Below are 21,974 nucleotides of genomic sequence, written 5' to 3'. Positions count from 1 at the left end.
CCGCCGCCGCCATCTTGCCCCCTCCCAGCCCCAAAGGGACCCGATTTCACCCCAAATCGCCCGAAAGGCCCCGGTTTCTCCCCCCCAGATGTGATAGTTTCACCCCAAACGGGCCTAAAGAGCCGGAATTTACCCCGAAATTACCCCCCAAGCCCCCCCTCCCTCTAATTCACCCCAAAGGCACCGAGCTCCCCCCAACTTGCCCCAAATGCCCCAATTTCAACCCAAATCACTCGAAAGGCCCCAGTTGTCCCCCAGTTGCCCCCAAAGTCCCCGTTCTCCCCACAGTTCACCCCAAGTGCCCCAGTCTCCCCCCAAAGCTCCTAATCCCCCCTCCAAATCCCCCCAACTGCCCCAAATCCCCCCAAAGTGTCCCAATCTCCTGCCAAATCCGCCCCAAGTGCTCCAATTTCCCCCAAAATCCTCCCCCAAAGCCCCCAAATCTCCCCCAAGCCCCCCTCCAAATCCCCCCAACTGCCCCAAATCCCCCCAAAGTGTCCCAATCTCCCCCCAAATCCTCCCACAAATCCCCCCAACCCCCCCTCCAAATCCCCCCCAAGTGCCCCAAATCTGCCCCAAAGCCCCCCAGTCTCCCCCCAAAACCCCCCCTCCCCCCCCAAGCCCCCCAAAGGCCCCAAATCCCCCCCCCCAAAGCCCCGCAATCTCCCCCCCCCCCGCAGCCCCAGGAAGGCAGCGGGCACCGTGGCGGTTTCCCCCCAGCCTTTATTGGGGCGCGGGGGGGGGGTCTCAGCGTCGTCGCTGGGGGAGGCAGAGCCCCCCGTGCTGGCGGGAGCGGGTGGCCCCCGCTTTGCAGGCGCAGCGGAAGGAGCCGCTGGTGTTGACGCAACGCTCGTGGCGGCACCGCAGCCCCCCCCGGCTCGGCTCCCGGCACTCGTCGATGTCTGCGGGCGACCGGTGTCAGGGACCCCCATGAACAACCCCCCCCGGGACCCCCAAACCCGCCCCATGCACCCCCCGGGGCGGCAGGGCCTGGCAACCCCACTGGTGTCCCCCAAACACACAACCACCCCCCCCTCCAGTGCCGCCCAGTACAGCCCAGCACCCCCCCCTTAGGGGGTCCCCAATGTCTAGGGAGAGGTCCCCCAAAGCCAGCCCCCCCCCTTTGGGGTCCCTGGTGTTTAAGGGGGGTCCCTCAAGCACCCCAAAGCCAGTCCCCCCCTTTTGAGGCTCCTGATGTCTAAGGGGGCCCCCCCCCATGTGCGCTCCAAAGCCAGCCCCCACTTTGGGGTCCCTGGTGTCTGGGGGGGGGGGGCCCATATGCACCCCCCCCAACAGGGACCCCAACATTTGGGGGACCCCCTCCCCAGCACCCCCCTTAGGGGACCCAGGAGTATGGGGGGGGGGGTCCTGACCCCCTCCCCACCTCCCACCACCCCCCCAGGGACCCAGGCGTTTGTGGGGGGGGGGGGACGGGACGGGACACCCAGGCATTCGGGGGGGGGTCTCACCCAGGCAGCGGGTGCGGGAGGGGTCCGGCTGGAAGCCGGGGGGGCACTCGCAGCCCCGGCCGGGGAAGGAGCGGAGGCAGCGGCCCCCCCCGGGGCAGGGGCACTCGGCCGAGTCCTCCTCCGAGCTCTCCTCACCTGGGGGGGGGCAGATGGGGGGGTCTGGGGGACCCTGGGATCTCCCACAGCCAAGGTTGGGGGGTCCCAAGGTTGGGGGGGGGGCTATGGGGCGCCCTGGGCTAAGGTGTGGGGTCCCGGGGTTGGAGGGGGGTCCCTAGGTTGGGGGGGCTATGGGGCCAAAGTTTTGGGGTCCCCAGCATGGGGAGGGTCCCCAGGTTGGGGGGTCCCGGGGCCAAAGTTTGGGGTCCCTGGGGGATATGGGGGGCCTGGGGCCAAGGTTTGGGGTCCCTGGGGTGGGGGTCCCCAGGTTGGGGGGGGTCCCCGGGGACTATGGGGGGCCCTGGGCCACAGTTTTGGGGTCCCCAGGGTGGGGGGTCCCAGGGTTGGGGGGCGTCCCCTGGGGGCATTGGGTGTCCCTGGGCTGTGATTTTGGGGTTCCTGGGGCTGGGGGGGGTCCCTCGGGGTCCCCTGACCAAGGGTTTGGGTCCCAAAGTGGGGGGGTCCCTGGGAGTCTCAGGGCCAAGGTTTGGGGTCCCTGGGGTGGGGGTCCCCAGCTTGGGGGTGTCCCCGGGGGCTATGGGGGTCCCACAGCTGCTGTTTGGGGGTCCCAGGTGCAGTCGGGGGTCCCACCTCTGCGGGGCCCCCCCAGGCCGAGGGGGCTGACGTCCCAGAAGGAGTTGCTCTCGCTCTGTGAGGAGGAGCACTGCAGGCCTGGGGGGGGCCCTGCGTCACCCCCTGACCCCCCCCAAACTCCCCCCGGGCCCCCCACATGTGCCCCTCAGCCCCAGAACCCTCTGCAGCCCCCCCGATACCCCACATAGACCCCGTCATAGCCCATAGGGCCCCCCATATCCCATAGGACCCCCACATACCCCATAGACCCCCCCCAAATCCCATGCGGCCCCCCTCATATCCCATAGGACACCCCCCCAGCCCATAGGGTCCCCTCCAGCTTCCCCATATCCCATAGGGCCCCCCCAAATCCCATAGGGCCCCCCCATACCCCATAGGATGCCCACATAGCCCATAGGCCCCCCCATACCCCGTAAGGCCCCCCCCATACCCCATAGGGTCCCCCTATAGGCCCCCCCATACCCCATAAGGCCCCCCCAAACCCCACCGGGCCCCCCCATACCCCATAGGGCCCCCCATAAGGCCCCTACATACCCCATAGGGTCCCCCCATAAGTCCCCCCAAACCCCATAGAGCCCCCTCATACCCCACAAGGCCCCCCCAAATACCATAAAGGCCCCCCCAATCCCATAGGCCCCCCCCACACCCCATAGGGTCCCCCCATAGGCCCCCCCGTACCCCATAGGGCCACCCCCAAATCCCCCAGGGCCCCCCATACCCCCCCCGGTTGTCCCCCCCCCCGGGTCACCTGGGGGGCGGGGGGGACAGGGCCGGCAGTGGTGCCCCCAGCCGGCCCCCCCCCGGCAGCAGCACTCCTCCAGGGAGAGGGGGCCCCCCCCGAGGGGCGCCCCGCACACCCCCTCCTCGCCCCGCCGCTGCCAGCAGACGTCCCGCCGCTCCGGGGGGGGCCGCTCGGGGGGGGCGCGCTCTGCGGGGGCACGGGGGCTCGCACCGGGCCTCGCACGAGGGTCACGCGCCTCGCACGGGGCTCGCGCGAGGATCACGTGCCACCCATGTGCCTCGTGTGGGGGCTCGCACGAGGGTCACGCGCCTCGCGTGGGGGCTCGCACGAGGGTCACGTGCCTCGCACGTGCCTCGCACGGGGCTCGTGCCTCGCGTGGAGGCTTGCATGAGGGTCACGTGCCTCGCACAGGGGCTCGCACGGGGATCACGTGCCTCGCGTGTGCCTTGCACGGGGCTTGTGTGCCTCGCACGGGGCTTGCACGAGGGTCACGCGCCTCACACAGGGGCTCACACAGCTCACGTGGGGCCTTGCACGAGGGCTCGCACACACTCAGGTGCCTCGCACGGCCTTTGCACGCCCCTCACATGCCCCCACACCCCCTTGCACGCTCCTCACGTGGCCCTTGCACGCTGCCCCACGCCCTCGCACACCCCTGGCACGCCTCCCCACCCCCTCGCACGGCCCTCGCATGCCCCTAGACCCCTCGCACGCCCCCGCGCCCACGGGTGCTGACCGGTCTCGGGGGGGGGCAGGCAGCGGCGCTGCAGGGGGTGGTAGCGGGCGCCGGGGGGGCACGTGCAGCGGAAGGAGCCGCGCGTGTTCTCGCACGCCCCGTCCACGCAGTTGGACTCGTCCAGGCACTCGTCCACGTCTGGGGGGGGGGGGCGGCTCGTGGGGACCCCGCCCCAGCGCCCCCCATTGCCCCCATTGCCTCCCATTACTCCCATTACTCCCCATTGCCTCCCATTGCCCCCCATCGCTCCCCATTGCCTCATATTGCCCCCCCATAGCCCCCCATCACCCCCATAGCCCCCCATAGCCCCATTGCCCCCATTACTCCCCATTGCCTTATATTGCCCCCCATTGCCCCCATAGCCCCCATAGCCTCCCATTGTCCCCCATAGCCCCCCATTGCCCCCATCACTCCCTATAGCCCCCCATCACTCCCCATTGCCTCCCATCACTCCCCATAGCCCCCCATAGCCCCATTGCCCCCCACTACTCCCCATTGTCTCATATGGCCCCCCATTGCCCCCCATAGCCCCCCATTGCTCCCCATTGCCTCCCATTGCTCCCCATCACCCCCCATTGCCCCCCGTTGTTCCCTATTGCCCCCCATTGCTCCCCATAGCCCCATCACTCCCCATTGCCCCCCATTGCTCCCCATTACTCCCCATTGCCCCCCATTGCCTCCCATAACCCCCCATAGCCCCAATGCCCCCCATCACTCCCCATTGCCCCCCATTGCTCCCCATTACTCCCCATTGCCCCCCATTGCCTCCCATAACCCCCCATAGCCCCAATGCCCCCCATTACTCCCCATTGCCCCCATTGCCTCCCATCGCTCCCCATTGCCCCCATCACTCCCCATTACTCCCCATTGCCCCCCATTGCCTCCCATAACCCCCCATAGCCCCCCATAGCCCCAGTGCCCCCATTACTCCCCATTGCCCCCATTGCCTCCCATCGCTCCCCATTGCCCCCATCACTCCCCATTACTCCCCATTGCCTCCCATTGCCCCCCGTAGCCCCCCATAGCCCCCATTGCCTCCCATTGCCTCCCATCACTCCCCACTGCCCCCCATTGCTCCCCATTGCCTCCCATTGCCTCCCATCGCCCCCCATCACTCCCCATCGCCCCCCATTGCCTCCCATCACCCCCCATCGCCTCCCATCACTCCCCACTGCCCCCCATTGCTCCCCAATGCCCCATCACTCCCCATTGCCCCCCATCGCTCCCCATCGCCCCCCATCGCCTCCTATCGCCCCCCATCGCTCCCCATCGCCCCCCATTGCCCCCCCATCACTCCCCATCGCCCCCCATCGCCTCCCATCACCCCCCATCGCCTCCCATCACTCCCCATTGCCCCCCATTGCTCCCCATCGCCTCCCATTGCCCCCCATCACTCCCCACTGCCCCCCATCGCCTCCCATTGCCTCCCATCGCCCCCCATCGCTCCCCATCGCTCCCCATCACTCCCCATTGCCTCCCATTGCTCCCCATCGCCCCCCATCGCTCCCCATCACTCCCCATTGCCCCCCATCGCCCCCCATCGCCCCCCAGCCCCCCATTCCCCCCCCCCGCACCCAAGCACTGCAGCAGCCCGCTGTCGTAGTCGAAGCCCTGCTTGCAGTAGCACTCGTAGCCCGGCTGCGTGTTCACGCATTTTCCCTCCTTGCAGATCTCCGACCCGAAGAGTCCGCACTCGTCGATGTCTTGGGGGGGTCGGGGGGGGGGGGTCAGAGACAGGGACCCCCCCCCCCCAGGGGGACCCCCAAGGGGACCCGGGCAGCGGAGTGCGGGGGGGGGGGGGAATGGGGGTCCCTAATGGGGAGGTGGGGACACGGGGGACCCCATCGGGATGGGGGGGTGGGGGACCCTGGTAGGCAGAGACATGGGGACGTGGGGGGGACGACATGGGGGGGCTCACCCCGGTGCGCGGGGACCCCGTAGTCGAGGCCGTTGTCGTCCTGGATGAAGCCCTTCCCGTCAGGGCAGAGGGCCAGGAACTCGGCTGGGGGGGGGGGGGCTGTCAGTGGAGGGGGGGGTCCTGTACCCCCAAACCACACCAGGGGGTCCCCACCCCCAGAGGGGACCCGGGGGTGGGGTGGGGAGCCCCCTCCCTCAGCCCACGCGGACCCCCGGACCCTCTAAGAGTCCCCATCGCTGGGGCCCACCCTAGAGCCCCCCCATACCCATTGCAGCCCCCCCAGCCCCATCCTAGACCCCCCAGGAGCCCCCAAGGAGGGGACAGAGCTGGGGTACCCCTCGCTGGGGACCCCCAGCCCCATCCTAGGGCCCCCCATGCCCATTGCAGCCCCCCCAGCGCCATCATAGACCCCCCAAGGAGGGGACAGGGATGGGGTACACCTCGCTGGGGACCCCCAGCCCCACCCTAGAGCCCCCCCAGGACCCCAAAGTACCCCCCCAGACCCATCCCAGGAGGGGACGGGGCTGGGGTACCCCTTGCTGGGGACCCCCAGCCCCATGCCAGAGCCCCCCAATGCCCACCGCAGCACCCCCAGCCCCATCCTAGACCCCCCAAGGAGGGGACAGAGCTGGGGTACCCCTCGCTGGGGACCCCCAGCCCCATCCTAGAGCCCCCCATGCCCATTGCAGCCCCCCCATCCCCATCCTAGACCCCCCAGGACCCCCCAAGGAGGGGACAGAGCTGGGGTACCCCTCGCTGGGGACCCCCAGCCCCATCCTAGATCCCCCCATGCCCACCGCAGCCCCCCCCAGCCCCATCCTAGAGCCCCCCCCGTCCCCCCAAGCAGGGGTGGGAGCTGGGGCAAGCCCTGGCGGGGACCCCCCCATACCAGAGGAGGGGAGGGGGCAGGGGTACACCTCGCAGTGGTCCCCCCAGCCGGCCCCCAGCGAGCAGCAGCACTCCCCCCGCGTCACGTTGGTGCCCAGCACCGAGTCGCAGAAGACGGAGTCGTCGAAGTTGAGGTAACACTCCTTCCGGGGGGCTGGGGGCTCCCGCGCTGAGACCCCCATCAGCCCCGCTGCCGCCGGCCCCGCAGCCCCCCCAGAGCCCATGTGACCCCTCGGGGACCCCCACGGCCCCCCCAGAACCCCTATGACCCCTTGGGGACCTCTGGACACCCAGGGACCCCCCCCGAGACCCCCCCAGAGCCCAAATAACCCCTTGGGGACCCCCAGGACCCCCCAGAACCCATAAGACACCTTGGGAACCCCTGGACATCCAGGAACCCCCCCCAGGGACCCCCTAGAGCCCCTGTAACTCCTTGGGACCCCCAGGGACCCCCCAGAGCCCATATAACCCCCTGGGCAACCCCAGTCCCCCAGGGACCCCCCGCCAGGGACTCCCCCAAAGCCCCTGTAACCCCAGGGACCCCCCCCAGGGATCCCCCCCCCCCAAGACCCTATAACCCCCTGGGCACCCCCAGGGACCCCCCCCAGGGACCCCCCCAGAGGCCCTGTAACCCCAGGGACCCCCCCCCAAGACCCTATAACCCCCTGCGCACCCCCAGACCCCCAGGGACCTCCCCCAGGGCCTCTCCCAGAGGCCCTGTAACCCCCTGGAGACCCCCAGGGACACCCCCCCCAGGACCCATATGATCCCTTGGGCACCCCCAGGGACCCCCCCGGTGCCCCCTCCCCTCGTGCCCACCCTGGCAGCTGCGGCGGTCGGGTGAAGGGCTGAAGCCGGGGGGGCAGAGGCAGGCGAAGGAGCCCTCCAGGTTGGTGCAGGCGCCGTGGGGGGCACAGAGCCCCGCGTCCAGCGCACACTCGTCGATGTCTGCGGGAGCCGCCGGCCTCGCACGACCCTCGTGCAAGGCACGTGGACGCGGGGCACGTGCACCCCCCCCACCCCCCCCAATCTCGCACACAAGGGGACGGACGGGGTCGACCGGGCGTCATCGCGCGATGAGCGGTCGTGCAAGGGACGTTGCACGTGCCGTCGTGCGATACGCAGTCGCGCGAGGGGCGCTCGCGCACGTTGTCGTGCAACGTGGGGTCACGCGAGGGGCTCTTGCACGCACCATCGTGCCACGTACAGTTGTGCAAGGGGCCCCGGTATGGACCGTGAGGCCACTCGCGCTCCCTCAGCCTGCCAGCCCTGACACACAGCACCGTGCGACGCACACCCGCTCGTGCAAAGAGCCCTTGCACACCCAGCTCCCCCAGGGCCCTTGCACACGCGTGAGGGGAGTTTTGCACGCTCCGCCGCACAGAGGGTGCACACGCCGCAGTGTGATGCAGCTCAAGCCGTGCAAGAGTTTTGCCGGGGGCCGTTGCACGCTTGGGGGGGGCGCAGGGCCCTTGCACACACGCGTGCGAGCGCTCACCTTGGCACTTGCGGCCGTGCACCAGGGCGTAGCCGGGCCGGCAGAGGCAGCGGTAGGAGCCCGGCGTGTTCACACACTCGCCCCCCACGCACGCCGCCGCGAACTCACACTCGTCGATGTCTGGGGGGGGGAGGGAGCACTAGGCAGCGCCCCCCCTCCCCCGCCATGTACAGACCCTGACCCATTTTCCCCCCGGGACCCATATACCCCCCCCATGCACCCCCAGACCCATATACCCCCAAACCCCACAGACCCCCACAGACCCCCACAGACCCACATACCCCCCCCAGACCGCACAAAAAAACCCCGCAGACCCCCATATATCCCCCTGGACCCATATACCCCCCAACACCATATAGCCCCAAACCCCTTATACCCCCCAGACCCCCATATACCCCCCCAGACCCCACAAACCCCCCCAGACCCCATATACCCCCATATAGCCCCCAGACCCCCATATACCTCCCCAGACCCCCTATGCCCCCAACCCCCCAGACCCCCATATACCCCCCCAGACCCATATACCCCCCCAGACCCCACAAACCCCCCCAGACCCCCATATACCTCCCCAGACCCCCTATACCCCCAACCCCCCAGACCCCCATATACCCCCCCAGACCCATATACCCCCCCAGACCCCACAAAACCCCCCCAGACCCCATATACCCCCATATAGCCCCCAGACCCCCATATACCTCCCCAGACCCCCTATACCCCCCCAGACCCCATATACCCCCCAGACCCCATATACCCCCAACCCCCCCAGCCCCCCATATACTCCCCCAGCCCCCCTATACCCCCAACCCCCCCAGACCCCCATATACCCCCCCAGCCCCTATAGATCTGGGGGGGGGGCCCACATTTCCCAGCAGGGTGTGTTCCCGGTGGGGTGCACCCCCAGCCCCCAGGTAAGCCCCCAGCCCCCCCATACTCCCCCCAGCCCCCCTGTAGCCCCTATCCCCTATAGATCCTGGCGGGGGGGGGGGCACCTTCGCAGCGGGGTGGGTCCCTGGCGGGCTGCAGCCCGGGGGGGCACTGGCACTTGAAGGAGCCGGGGGTGTTGACGCAGACCCCGCTGGGGCAAAGCCCCCCCGCCTCACACTCGTTCACGTCTGGGGGTCCCCGGGGTGGGGGAACAGAGATATTGGGGACCCCAGCGTGGAGGGGGGGGGGTCCCCAGGGCAGGGGGTCCCCAGGAGAGGGGATCCCGGGGGTGGGGCCCCAGATCCCAGGGTCCCCAAGGTGGGGGCACATGGATATTGGGGTCCCTGGGGAGGGGGGGGCATGGAATCCGGGGTCCCCAAGGTGGGGGGCACATGGGTATTGGGGTCCCTGGGGATGGGGGTCCCCAGGGATGGGGGTCCCCGGGGGGGGTCCCCAAGGGGGGGGGTCGCAGGGCAGGGGGTCCTGGGGTGGGGGGTCCCCAGGGCAGGGTGTCCCTGGGGGAGGGTCCCCAAGGGGGGGGCTCCCAAGGATGGGGGTCCTGGAGTAGGGGGTCCTCAGGGCAGGGGGTCCCCGGGGGGGTCCCTAGGAGGGGGTCCCAGGGCAGGGGGTCCCAGGATGGGGGATCTCCAAGGAGGGGGTCCCAGGGCAGGGGGTCCCCGGGGGGATCCCCAAGGAGGGGGTCCCAGGGATGGGGGTCCTGGGGTGGGGGGGTCCGCACCGATGCAGGCGCCGTTGTGGCCGCGGAAGCCGGGGGGGCAGGGGGTGCAGAGGAACCCCCCGGGCTGGTTCTCGCATTTGCCCTCGGGACACGTCCCCACGTCCAGGCACTCGTTGATGTCTGGGGGGGGGATGACACGGGGGGGGGACGGGACACAGGGACAGGTCAGGGACGGACACACACACGGGGAGACCCCGCAGCACCCCGTTACGGGGGGGTCATCCCCGCGGGGGTGTCACCTTCGCAGAGGGGCTGCCTCGAGCTCTTGCGGCGGTAGCCCGGGTGGCATTCGCACTTGTAGTGGCCGGGGACGTTGGCGCAGGTGCCACCGTCCCCGCAGATGTCCGCCTTGGCGCACTCGTCGATGTCTGCGGGCGCGCGGTCGTGTCCCCAACCTCGTCCCGTGTCCCCAAACCTCATCCCGTGTCCCCCAACCCTGTCCTGTGTCCCCAACCTCGTCCCATGTCCCCCAACCTCATCCCGTGTCCCCCAACCCTGTCCTGTGTCCCCAACCTCGTCCCATGTCCCCCAACCTCGTCCCGTGTCCCCAACCCCTGCCCTGCATCCCCAACCCTGCCCTGTGTCCCCAACCTCATCCCGTGTCCCCAAACCCTGTCCTATGTCCCCAACCTCATCCCCTCCCCACCCTCATCCCGTGTCCCCCAACCCTGTCCTGTGTCCCCAACCTTGTCCCGTGTCCCCCAAACTCATTCAGTGTCCCCAAACCCTGCCCTGCATTCCCAACCCTGTCCTGCGTCCCTAACCTCGTCCTGTGTCCTCAACCTCATCCTGCGTCCCCAAACCCTGTCCCATGTCCCCAACCTCATCCTGTGTCCCCAACCTCGTCCCATGTCCCCAGACCCTGCCCTGCATTCCCAACCCTGTCCTGTGTCCCCAACCTCATCCCATCCCCAACCTTGCTGCGTGTCCCCAAACTCGTCCCATGTCCCCAACCTCGTCCCGTGTCCCCAATCCTGTCCTGTGTCCCAATCCCTGTCCTGTGTCCCCCACCCGCTGCCCATGTCCCTTGTCCCCTGCCCCTTCCCCATGCCCCCACGTCCCCGTGCCATGTCCCCCTATCCCCATGCCCCATATCCCCGTGTCCCATGTCCCCACATCTCCTTGTCCCCGTGTCCTTGTGCCCCACATCCCCACATCCTGTGACCCTGCGATACCACGTCCCCGTGTCCCCGTATCCCACGTCCCCATGTCCTGTGACCCCATGTCCCCGTGTCCCCATGTCCCCATGTCCCATGTCCCCATGTCCTGTGACCCCATGTCCCCATGTCCCACGTCCCCATGTCCTGTGACCCCATGTCCCCGTGTCCCCATGTCCCCATGTCCCCGTGTCCCACGTCCCCATGTCCTGTGATCCCACTTCCCCGTGTCATCTCCCCGTGTCCCACGTCCCCATGTCCTGTGACCCCACGTCCCCGTGTCCCACGTCCCCATGTCCTGTGACCCCACATCCCCATGTCCTGTGACCCCACGTCCCCGTGTCCCACGTCCCCATGTCATGTCCCCATGTCCCACGTCCCCATGTCCTGTGACCCCACGTCCCCGTGTCCCCGTGTCCCACGTCCCCATGTCCTGTGACCCCACGTCCCCGCGTCCCACGTCCCCATGTCCTGTGAACCCACATCCCCACGTCCTGTGACCCCACGTCCCCGTGTCCCACGTCCCCATGTCATGTCCCCATGTCCCACGTCCCCATGTCCTGTGACCCCACGTCCCCGTGTCCCACGTCCCCATGTCCTGTGTCCCCGCGTCCCCACATCCCACGTCCCCGTGTCATGTCCCTGTGTCCCACGTCCCCATGTCCTGTGACCCCACGTCCCCGTGTCCCCGAGTCCCACGTCCCCATGTCCTGTGTCCCCGCGTCCCCGTGCCCCCTGTGTCGCGTCCCCGGCCACTCACCGGCGCAGGATCGCACGCCCTTGTGCAGGCTGAGCTGGAACCCGCGGTGACAGTGACAGTTGTAGGAGCCACCCGTGTTCATGCAGACGCCGCGGCCGGCGCCGCACGGCTCCGCCTCGCACTCGTTCACGTCTGCGCGGGGGCACACGCGTGTGAAGGCGTGACATACACACACACAGACACCCCTCCCCATGCACGGCGAGATGTGCTGCCCCAGGCACACGCGTGTGCGGTTGTGGCCTGCTGGGCACAGGCATGTGGTCATATGCGCACATGCGTGTGCGGTTGTGACCCCCCCCGTGCGCGCATGTGTGCAGCCATGTTCCCCCATGCACACGTGCATGTACTCACAATGACCTGTCCTGCACTGTGCACACACGTGTGCAGTTGTGACCCCCCCATGCATGCACGTGTGCAGCCGTGTTCCCCCATGCACGCACGCGTACTCACAATGACCTGTCCTGCACCGTGCACATGCGTGTGCAGCTGTGTTCCCCCACGCACACGCATGTGTAGCCATGCAGTGAGGCTGAATATCACCCATAGCAGCACTGGGGGTGCACACAGCCCCCCCGTACTGGTGCAGCAGCACTGGGGGTGCAGGCAGGACCCCCCCCAGCCCCCCCGTACCGGTGCAGTAGCGGCGCTGGGGGTGCCAGCGGTACCCCGGGTAGCAGAGGCAGCTGTACCCCCCCGGCCCCATCACACACTCCCCGGGGCCGCAGATGTTGCGGTTCAATTTGCACTCGTCCGTCTCTGGGGGAGGGCACAGGGGGGCTCAGAGGGTCCCAAAGGATCCCAAGGGGTCCCAGGAGAGCTTTGGGGGTGTTAGAGGGGGTCCCAGGGAGGTCTGAGGGACTCAGAGGGGTGCTGGGGGGTCCCAGGAGGGTCTCAGGGGGGTCCCAGGGGAAGTTTGGGGAGCTTAGAGGGGTTCCCAGGGAGATCCGAGGGGCTTAGGGGAGTCGGGGGGGGGTCCCAGAGGGATTGGGGGGGGTCCCAGTGTCTCAACAGGAGTCCTGGGGGGGGTCCCAGGGGAGGTTTGGGGGCTTAGAGGGGGTCACAGGGATGTTCCAGGGAGGTCTGGGGGTCCCAGGACAGTTGAGGGGTCCCAAGGGGGTCTCAGAGAGGTCCCAGGGGAGGTTTGGGGGGCTTAGGGGGGGTCCCAGGGGTGTTCCAGGGAGATCTGAGGGGCTTAGAGGGGTCGGGGGGGTTCCCAGAGGGATTGGGGGGGTCCCGGGGTCTCAAGGGGGCTCCCAGGAGGGTCTGGGGGTCCCTCACCGGTGACCTGGGTGGGGGCGATCTCGGCGGCGCTGCGCGTGTGCTGCTCGGCCACCACCCGCCAGACGACGGCCGTGGTGGGACGGGCGACCACCTCTGGGGGGGACACGCCGCGGGTGGGGCCGCGGGGTCTGCGTGTGTCCCCCCCCCGGTGTCCCCGTCCCCATCCCACCTCCATCCCGTGCGCGTCCCCTCCTGTCCCCATCCCCATCCGTGTCCCATCCTGTCCCTGTCCCCATCCTCATCCCTGTCCCCACGCGTGTCCCATCCCTGTCCCCACGCGTGTCCCATCCTGTCCCCACACGTGTCCCATCCCTGTCCGTGTCCCCACGCGTGTCCCATCCTGTCCCCACGCGTATCCCATCCCTGTCCCCACGCATGTCCCATCCCTGTCCCCACACGTGTCCCATCCCTGTCCCCACGTGTGTCCCATCCCTGTCCGTGTCCCCACGCGTGTCCCATCCCTGTCCCCATCCTGTCCCCACGCGTGTCCCATCCTGTCCCCACATGTGTCCCATCCCTGTCCGTGTCCCCACGCGTGCCCCATCCCTGTCCCCACACGTGTCCCATCCCTGTCCCCACGCATGTCCCATCCTGTCCCCACACGTGTCCCATCCCTGTCCATGTCCCCACGCGTGTCCCATCCCTGTCCCCACACGTCCCATCCTGTCCCCACGCATGTCCCATCCCTGTCCGTGTCCCCACGCGTGTCCCCTCCTGTCCCCACGCGTGTCCCACCCCATCCCCATCCCTGTCCCCACGCGTGTCCCATCCCCTCCCCACATGTCCCATCCCCTCCCCACGCGTGTCCCATCCCTGTCCCCACGCGTGTCCCATCCCTGTCCCCATCCTGTTCCCACGCGTGTCCCATCCCTGTCCGTGTCCCCACGCGTATCCCATCCCTGTCCCCACGCGTGTCCCATCCCTGTCCCCACGCGTGTCCCATCCTGTCCCCACACGTGTCCCATCCCCTCCCCACGCGTGTCCCATCCCCTCCCCACGCGTGTCCCCATCCTCTGCCCATCCCTGTCCCGTCCCCGTCCCTCTGCGTGTCCCCGTGTGTGTGTCCCCCCCCCTTACCAGGGTACCGGGGGGGGTCGGTGCTCCCCGGGGGCTGCTCCAGGCCCTGCTCCTCCGAGTGGGTCCAGAAAGCCGGGAGCTGGGGGGGACACTGCTGTCCCCTCTGCTCCCCCCGTGTCGTCCCCCCCCCCGGCTCCCCCATGTCCCCCACAGCCCCCCCCCGCTCTCCCCGTGTCCACCCCCCGGCCCCCCCAGTCCCCTCTGCCCCCCCCCAGCCCCCCCCATCCTGCCCATCCCCTGTCCCCCCCTCCCCGATGTCCCCAATGTCCCTGTTCCCCCCCCCCAAGCTCTCCCCATTGCCCCCCCATCCCCCCACACTCACCATGGCCGGGGGGGTCACGGCTGCGGGGGAAGGGGGCGGTGAGACCCCAAATGGGCCCCCCCGCGGGAGGGGGGGACACAACGTGGGGTCACGGAGGGACATGGGGGACCCCGGGGGGATACGGGGTCCTCGGGGGGTGATGGATGGGGTGGGGGGACACACATGGGGGGGACACACACAGGGGACCCCAGGGGACATGGGGGGACACAAAAGGGGTTTATGGGGGGGGCACAAGGGAAGAATAGGGAACCCCAGGGGACATGGGGGGGGACAGGGACATGGGGGGGGGACACAAGGGACCCCAGGGGACATGGGGGGGACAAGGGACCCCAGGGACATGGGGGGGGCACAGGGACATGGGGGGGGAAACAAAGGACCCCAGGGGACATGGAGGGGGGGTCATGGAGCTCTAGGAGGGACATAAGGGGTCACGGGGGGACACGGGGGACCCCAGGGGACACGGGGGGGGGCACAGGGGGGTCATGAGGACCTGGGGGGGGGACACAGGGGACCCCAGGGGAGCGGGGAGAGACCCCAAGGGGACACGGAGGAGGGGGGGGTGACCGACCTGGGGGCGGGGGTGCGTCGGGGGGCGCGGGGCTGGGGGCGGGCGGGGGGGGCCGGGGGGGCCGCTCGGGGGCCCCGTCGGGGTGGATGTGGAGGGTGAAGTCGCTCTCGCCCTGGATGGTGAGGGTCTGGTGGGAGGTCAGGACGTGGTACCCCTTCCCCGCCGGGCAGATGGCCTTGAAGGCGGCTGGGGGGGGGGGATCGGGGGGGTCAGTGGGTGCTGGGGGGGGGGGGGGCTGTGCTTCCCCCTCCCCAAACCCAGCTGGGATCCCGACTCAGCAGCCCCCCAAAAATGGGTCCCTCCATCCCGCAGCCCCCCCAGTGGGTACCCTGAGCCCCCCCCCATGGTACCCTAACCCCCCCCCAAGATGGGAACCCTGACCCCGCATCCCCCCCCCACCCCAAAGATGGGGACCCCCCCCCATCCTGCCCCCCCTCCCCCCACACATACCCTGCCCCCACATCCCTCCCCACCCCCCAAAGATGGGGACCCTGTGTGTGTCCCCCCCCCCAGGGCCCCCCCATACCGGTGCCGTCGGCGGGGCAGCGCTCGCAGCGGCCCCCCCAGGCCTTGCCCACGCTGCAGCAGCAGGTCTGGCGCGTCAGGCGGGTGGGCAGGGGGTGCTGGCACTGCTGGGCCCCCGACACCAGCCGGAAGCAGAGACCCCTCTCCTCCCCCTTCTCCGCTGCGGGGGGACGGTCACGCACCCCAAAACCCCACGGCACCCCCCCGCAGCCGGGGCGGCACCCCCCCAGACCCCCAGAGACCTCCCCAGACCCTCGTAAGACCCCCCCAGAGCCTCCCACAGACCCTTCATTGGCCCTGTCCCGGACCCCCCCGAACCCAAAGATGCCACATAGACCCCCCCCAGGGTACCGCTGGCAGCCCCCCCAGACCCTCATAGATCCCCCCCAGACACCCCCAGACCCTGTCCAGGACCCCTGGGACCCCCCCCAGACACCCCATGGACCCCCCAGAGCATCCCACGGTGCCCCTCCCAGACCCCTGGGACCCCTCCAGAGCCCCATAGATCCCACGTAGACCCCCCCCAGGGTACCCCGGCAGCCCCCCAGTCCCTCATGGACTTCCCAGACCCTCCCACAGAGCCCCCCAATGCCCCTCCAGGACCCCCTGGGCAGCCCCCAGCCCCCCCAGAGCATCCCACAGAGCCCCCCAATGCCCCTCCCAGACCCCTGGGACCCCCCAGAGCCCCGTAGATGCCACATAAACCCCCCCAGGGTACCCCCTAGACCCTCATAGACCCCCCCCAAACCCTCCCACGGACACCCCCAGACCCTGTCCAGGACCCCTGGGACTCCCCCAGCCCCCCCCTCCGGACCCCCTCCAGAGCATCCCACGGAATCCCGCAATGTCCCTCCCGGACCCCCGGGACCCCCGGGACCCCCCCCCCAGCCCCACGTACGCAGGCACTGGCTGCGGGAGGGCCCCAGCACGTGCCCGGCTTTGCAGGCGCAGCGGAAGCTGCCCTGGGTGTTGAGGCAGTCGCCGTGCTGGCAGACGCCCTGCATGGCGCACTCGTTGATGTCTGCGGCAGCCGCGTCAGCGCCCCGCACACGTGTGGGCGCGCGCACGCGTGACCCCCCCCCCCCACGCCCGTGCCCCGTGGACGCACGCCCGTGACCCCCACACACGCATATCCCATGCGCGTGCGCGTGCCCGGCCCACACGTGGCCCCTGTGCGTGCACACGCGTGGTCCCGTGCGTGCACACGCGTGGTCCCGTGCGCGCACACGCGTGGTCCCGCGCGCGCCCTCGTGCGTGTACCCGCTGTGCACTCACACACGCAGCACTGTGCGCGTCCCCGTGCACGCACACGAGCGTTCCTACGCGTGACGCCGTGGTGCACGCACACCCCCGGCCCCATGCGCATCCCCTGCGCGCGCACACGTGTGGTTTTTCTGCGTGTATCCGCAGCGCACGCGCGATCCTGCGCGTGGCCCCACGGTGCACGTACACACGTGGCCCCGTGCATGCACGCGCCTGGCCTGTGCACGCCTCCCCCATGCACAAACAGGCTCAACTCCGCTTGCACGCTCCCTGCACGCCCCTCGCACGCCCGTTGCACACCCGTTGCACGCCCGCGTGCCCTACCTTGGCAGTGGCTGCTGTTGAGGCGCTTGTAGCCCTGGGGACAGTCCCCCCCCGTGTTCCCCCCGGACGGGGCCCGTCTTCTGCACCCCCGTGTCTGCAACACCCCCCACGGTCACACTCGGGTGCCCGCGTCCCCCCAGGGTGGGGGTCCCGGACCCCTGGGTCCCTGGGGGGGGGGGTGGCCGGGGGGGGACCCCCACTCACACTGCAGGTGGGGACACTTGTGGCACTTGCTCTGTCCCCAGGCGGTGCCGATGCTGCCGCAGCAATCCTCCTGCTTGGTCAGCCCCGGCAGCGGGTTGCTGCCGCACTGGGGGGGGGGGTCAGGGTGTCATCACCCCCAAATACCCCCCAGCACCCCCAAATACCCCCCCAGCACCCCCCAATGACCTGCATCCCCCCAGCACCTATTGCAATGTCTGCTCTTTGTGCAAAGCGTGCACCCCATGTGTGTCCCCCTGCACCTCACGACCCCCCCTCACCCTGTGTCCCCCTCACACCCCACATCCCCCCCCCCACCCTGTGTCCCCCCAGACCCCCCCACCCCACCCCACTCACCGACTGCTTGGGCAGGGTCTCCTGGAAGCAGCGGCCGAGGGGTTTGTGGGTGTGGGGCCGGGGGGGCGCGGGGGGCTTGCTGCCGGCGGGGGGCTGCGCTGGGTGGGCCAGCAGCAGCCCAGGGCCGCGGGGGGCTCCCTCGGGGGGTCGGGGTTCGATGCGATGAACCTGCACCGAGGCCTCGGGGGGGTGGTGGACCCGCACGTTCACCAGCGGCGGCGGCACCTGCACTGGGGGGGGCACCGGCACCTCGGCACCCCGGTACCCCCGGCACGGGCACCCCGGGAACGGACACGTGTGGGACCCCCGGGACCCCTGGCATGGGCGCCCCAGCACCCCTAGGACCCTGGGAATGGGTGTAGGGGGGACCCCCGAGACCCCCAGTACGGGCACCCCAGGACCCCGGGCATATGTGGGACCCCTGGGACCCCCTGCCCCCCAGGACCCCCAGTACGGGCACCCCAGGATTCCTGAGACCCTGGCAATGGGCGTGTGTGAGACCCCCAGGACCCCCAGTACGGACACCCCCAGACACCCCCCGCTAGAACCCCCGAGACCCCCAGAAATGGGCAACCCCGGGACCCCGAGCGTAGCTGAGACCCCCCCGTACGGGCACCCCCAGACCCCCTGATGTGGGACCCCTGGGAACGAGCACCCTGGGACTCCAACGCGGGACCCCCGGCACCCCCAGGAAAGGGCACCCCAACGTGGGACCCCCGTGCCCCCCAGCACCGGGACCCCCAGCTCCCCGGTACGGGCCCCCCCGTGCCCCCCCCCCCCCCAGCCCTCCCCGTGTCCCCCGTATCCCTGTGCCCCCCCCCCAGCCCCCCGATACCTTCAGCCGAGTGGTGCCCGGGCCCCAGGGGCACCACGAAGGTGGCGTGGCTGACGTGCCCCCCCCCGTGGCCCCCCCCGTGGGTTCCCCCGGAGGGGGGGTCGGGGGGGGCAGCCGCGCCGGGGCCGTCGGCGATCACCTGGACGGCGTAAACGGCGACTTTGGCCCCCGGGGGGGGCTCGGGGGGGGCGTCGGGGGGCGCGGGGGGGGGCGGCGGGGGGGGCCCCCCCTGGCGCCCCGCCGGCACTTGGCAGAAGCGGCCGGTGAAGGCGGGGGGGCAGAGGCAGTGGGAGCGGGAGCTGCACTGGCCCCCGTTCATGCAGGGCAGGGGGCACACCACTGCGGGGGGAGCGGGGCGTCGGGGGGGGGCCGGGGGGCACGGGGCACCCTGACCCCCCCCCCGCGCCCCGCAAGGGCCTCCTGAACACCCTGTGCCCCCCCAGGCCCCCTGCATCCCCCCAGATCCCTGTGCCCCCGCCAGACCCCCTGTGGCCCCCCAGACCCCTGCGTCCCCCAAATCCCTGTGCCCCTCCAAAACTCTTGTGCCCCCCCAAATCCCTGTGCCCCCCCAGACCCCCTGTGCCCACCCAGAGCCCTGCGTCCCCCAAATCCCTGTGCCCCTCCAAAACTCTTGTGCCCCCCCAAATCCCTGTGCCCCCACAAGACTCCCTGTGCCCCCCCCGACCCCCTGTGCCCACCCAGACCCCTGCATCCCCCAAATCCCTGTGCCCCTCCAAAACTCTTGTGCCCCCCCAAATCCCTGCGTCCCCCAAATCCCTGTGCCCCTCCAAAACTCTTGTGCCCCCCCAGACTCCCTGTGCCCCCCTGACCCCTGCATCCCTCCAAATCCCTGTGCCCCTCCAAAACTCCTGTGCCCCCCCAAATCCCTGTGCCCCCCCAGACCCCCTGCGTCCCCCAAAATCTCTGCATCCCCCAAAATCCCTGTGCTCCCCCAAACCCCTGCACCCCCCCAGACCCCCTGCATCCCCCCAAATCCCTGTGCTCCCCCAGACCCCCTGCACCCCCCCTGCAGCCTGGGCCCGGCTGGGTGCCGTGTGCTCGCACACGCGTGTGTGCCTGTGTCCTGGTGCACAGGGCGGGCATCTGTCCCCGTGTCCCCATCCCCGGCTGTCCCTGTCCCCATCCCAATCCCTGTGCCACCCTGTCCTTGTCCCCGTGCCATCCTGTCCCCATCCTGGTCCTTGTCCCTCTCCCATCCCCGTCCCATCCATCCTGTCCCTGTGCCACCCTGGTCCTGGTCCCTGTCTCATCCCTGTGCTGTGCCATCCCTGCCCTGTCCCCATCTCCGTCCCATCCCATCCTGTCCCTGTCCCCATCCTGGTCCTTGTCCCTGTCCCCATCCTGTCCCTGTGCCACCCTGTCCCCATTTTCATCCCTGTCCCCATCCACCATTCTGTCCATGTCACCATCCTGGTCCCTGTCCCTGTGCCTGTGCCATCCCTTCCTGATCCCTGTACCACCCTGTCCCTGTCCCCATCCCTGTCCTCATCCTGATCCCTGTGCCACCCCATCCTGTCCCTGTCCCCTTTCTTCTCCCTGTCCCACCCTGTCCCCGTCCCCATCCTGATCCCTGTGCCCGTGCCATCCTTCTGCCACCCCATCCTGTCCCTGTCCCCATCCTGGTCCTCATCCCTGTGCTGTGCTCATCCCCATCCCTGAGCCATCCCTGTGCCACCCCATCCTGTCCCTGTCCCCACCCTGATCCCTGTCCCTGTGCCATCTCCATCCCATGCCAACCCTGTCCCCATTCTGTCCCTGTCCCTGTGCCGTCCCCGTGCCACCCCATCCTGTCCCTGTGCCACCCTGTCCCCATCCTGGTCCTGGTCCCTGTCTCATCCCTGTGCTGTGCCATCCCTGTCCCTGTCCCCATCTCCGTCCCATCCCATTCTGTTCCTGTCCCCATCCTGGTCCCTGTGCCACCCTATCCCCATTCTAGTCCTCATCCCCATTCCTGTGCCACCCCCTCCTTGTCCCCGTGCCACCCTGTCCCTATCCTGGTCCTTGTCCCTGTCCCATCCTGTCCCTGTCCCCATCCCTGTCCTCATGCCACCCTGTGCCACCCCATCCTGATCCCTGTGCCACCCTGTCCCCATCCTGGTCCTTGTCCTTGTCCCTGTCCCATTCCATCCCCGTCCCCATCCCGGTCCCCGTCCCATCCATCCTGTCCCTGTCCCCATCCTGGTCCTTGTCCCTGTCCCTATCCCCATCCCGCCCCATCCCTGTGCCATCCCGTTGCCATCCGCCATCCCGTCCCTGTCCCCATCCCGGTCCTTGTCCTTGTCCCTGTCCCATCCTGTCCCTGTTCCCATCCCTGTCCCCGTCCCATCCATCCCGTCCCCGTCCCCATCCTGGTCCTTGTCCCTGTCCCATCCTGTCCCCGTCCCCATGCCGCTCCTCGCGCCCGTCCCCCCGCCCCGTGCCGTCCCCATCCCCGTGCCACGCCGTCCCCCTCCTGATCCCCATCCCCCCCCCCCATTCCCATCCCGTTCCCCGTTCCCGGTCGCGGCCTTGGCGCTCACCGACGCGGAAGCCGGAGCCGGTGAGGGTGTCGGCCGCGTGCCCGTTCTCGCCGATGAGCGTCATGTTGGAGCCGGGTTGGCAGGAGTCGCGGCAGAGCCCCTTCAGGCACGTCCGCCGGCAGATCAGGGGGGCGAAGACCACCTTGAAGCGCTCGCGGGCCACCGCCGTCCCCCCCCCGCCGCCGCCGCCCCCGCCGCCCCCCAAAGCCACCAGCGCCCCCAGCATCACCCACACCCCCCCCCAGTGCCCCATGCTGCCCGGATGGGGGAGGGGGGGGGGGGCTCTCCCCCTGACCCCCGATTCGGGGAGGGGGCCGCGAGGGGTCACGCCAAGCCCGGGCTGGGGGGGTCAGGGCCGGACGCCGGCCTTCGCGCCCCCCCCCTCCACCGCCGGCCCCGGTCGAGAGCGAGGCCGAGCACGGATACCGGGGTTCCCCCCCCCCGCCCCAGGGGGGGGCTCCTGGACACCGGGATGTGGGGGTCCCCCCTGGGCTGGATGCCGTGGAAGGAGGGGGGGGGCGTTGGGGGTCAGCGAGGGTGGGGGGGGGGCGGGTTGGGTGTTTTTCCCGCCGGCCGCCCGCGTTCCCGTCGGCCTCGGGAAGGCGGACGCTCGGGATCGCTCCGGAATGGGGTTGGGGGGGGGGGTTGGGGGGGGGCCGGCTGGGATCCCGCTGGAGCGGGGGAGGGTGGGCGGGAGCCGGGACGGCCGGGTGCTCGCCAGGAATTGGGGGGGGGGAATGGGGGGGGGGAGGGGAGGAACCCGGATGGCCGGGTCCTCTTCCAGCGCTGGGAAAGGCCGGACACGGATTCGGGGGGGGTGGGGGCGGCTCCCGAACACCCGGGTGTCCCCCCCGTGGGGGGGATGGGGGGGGGATGGGCCCCCCCCCGGGTCCCGCTGTGGGGCGCAAGGAGGAGGCGGGGGCTGGGGGGTCGTCAGGAGTTTATTTGGCTGCGTTCGCTCCCAGCCCCCCTCCCCCCACGCCATCGGCGCCGCTTCGTCAGTGCTAACGAGGGGAGGAGGGGCAGCACCCCCTTCCAGTGTATAATCAGCCCCCCCTCCCCCCCCGGAGGCGGGACTTCCTCTTTTTCCTGCCAGAGGG

At 70.0% G+C, this 21,974-nt stretch overlaps 1 protein-coding gene across 1 annotated transcript; it reads right to left on the bottom strand.

Annotated features, from left to right (window-relative positions):
- Positions 1–703: 703 nt before the first annotated feature.
- LTBP3 (latent transforming growth factor beta binding protein 3) lies at positions 704–21,425 on the bottom strand. The gene is given in 27 exon segments (XM_069809470.1): positions 704–902; positions 1,470–1,604; positions 2,217–2,297; positions 2,968–3,147; positions 3,698–3,835; positions 5,272–5,400; positions 5,616–5,699; positions 6,505–6,672; positions 7,323–7,451; positions 8,002–8,121; positions 8,991–9,113; positions 9,665–9,784; positions 9,904–10,032; positions 11,582–11,713; positions 12,212–12,337; positions 12,860–12,955; positions 13,940–14,018; positions 14,262–14,281; positions 14,830–15,015; positions 15,356–15,514; positions 16,253–16,375; positions 16,942–16,996; positions 16,998–17,035; positions 17,146–17,251; positions 17,500–17,729; positions 18,335–18,673; positions 20,875–21,425. Coding segments are annotated over 27 exon segments (3,633 nt in total). The 5' UTR covers positions 21,128–21,425; the 3' UTR covers positions 704–747.
- Between the last annotated feature and the right edge of the window lie 549 nt (positions 21,426–21,974).

The sequence above is a fragment of the Haliaeetus albicilla genome, chromosome 22 (genome assembly GCF_947461875.1).
Source record: "Haliaeetus albicilla chromosome 22, bHalAlb1.1, whole genome shotgun sequence".
Classification (NCBI taxonomy): Eukaryota; Metazoa; Chordata; class Aves; order Accipitriformes; family Accipitridae; genus Haliaeetus; species Haliaeetus albicilla.
This window is presented reverse-complemented; position numbering and strand designations above follow the sequence as displayed.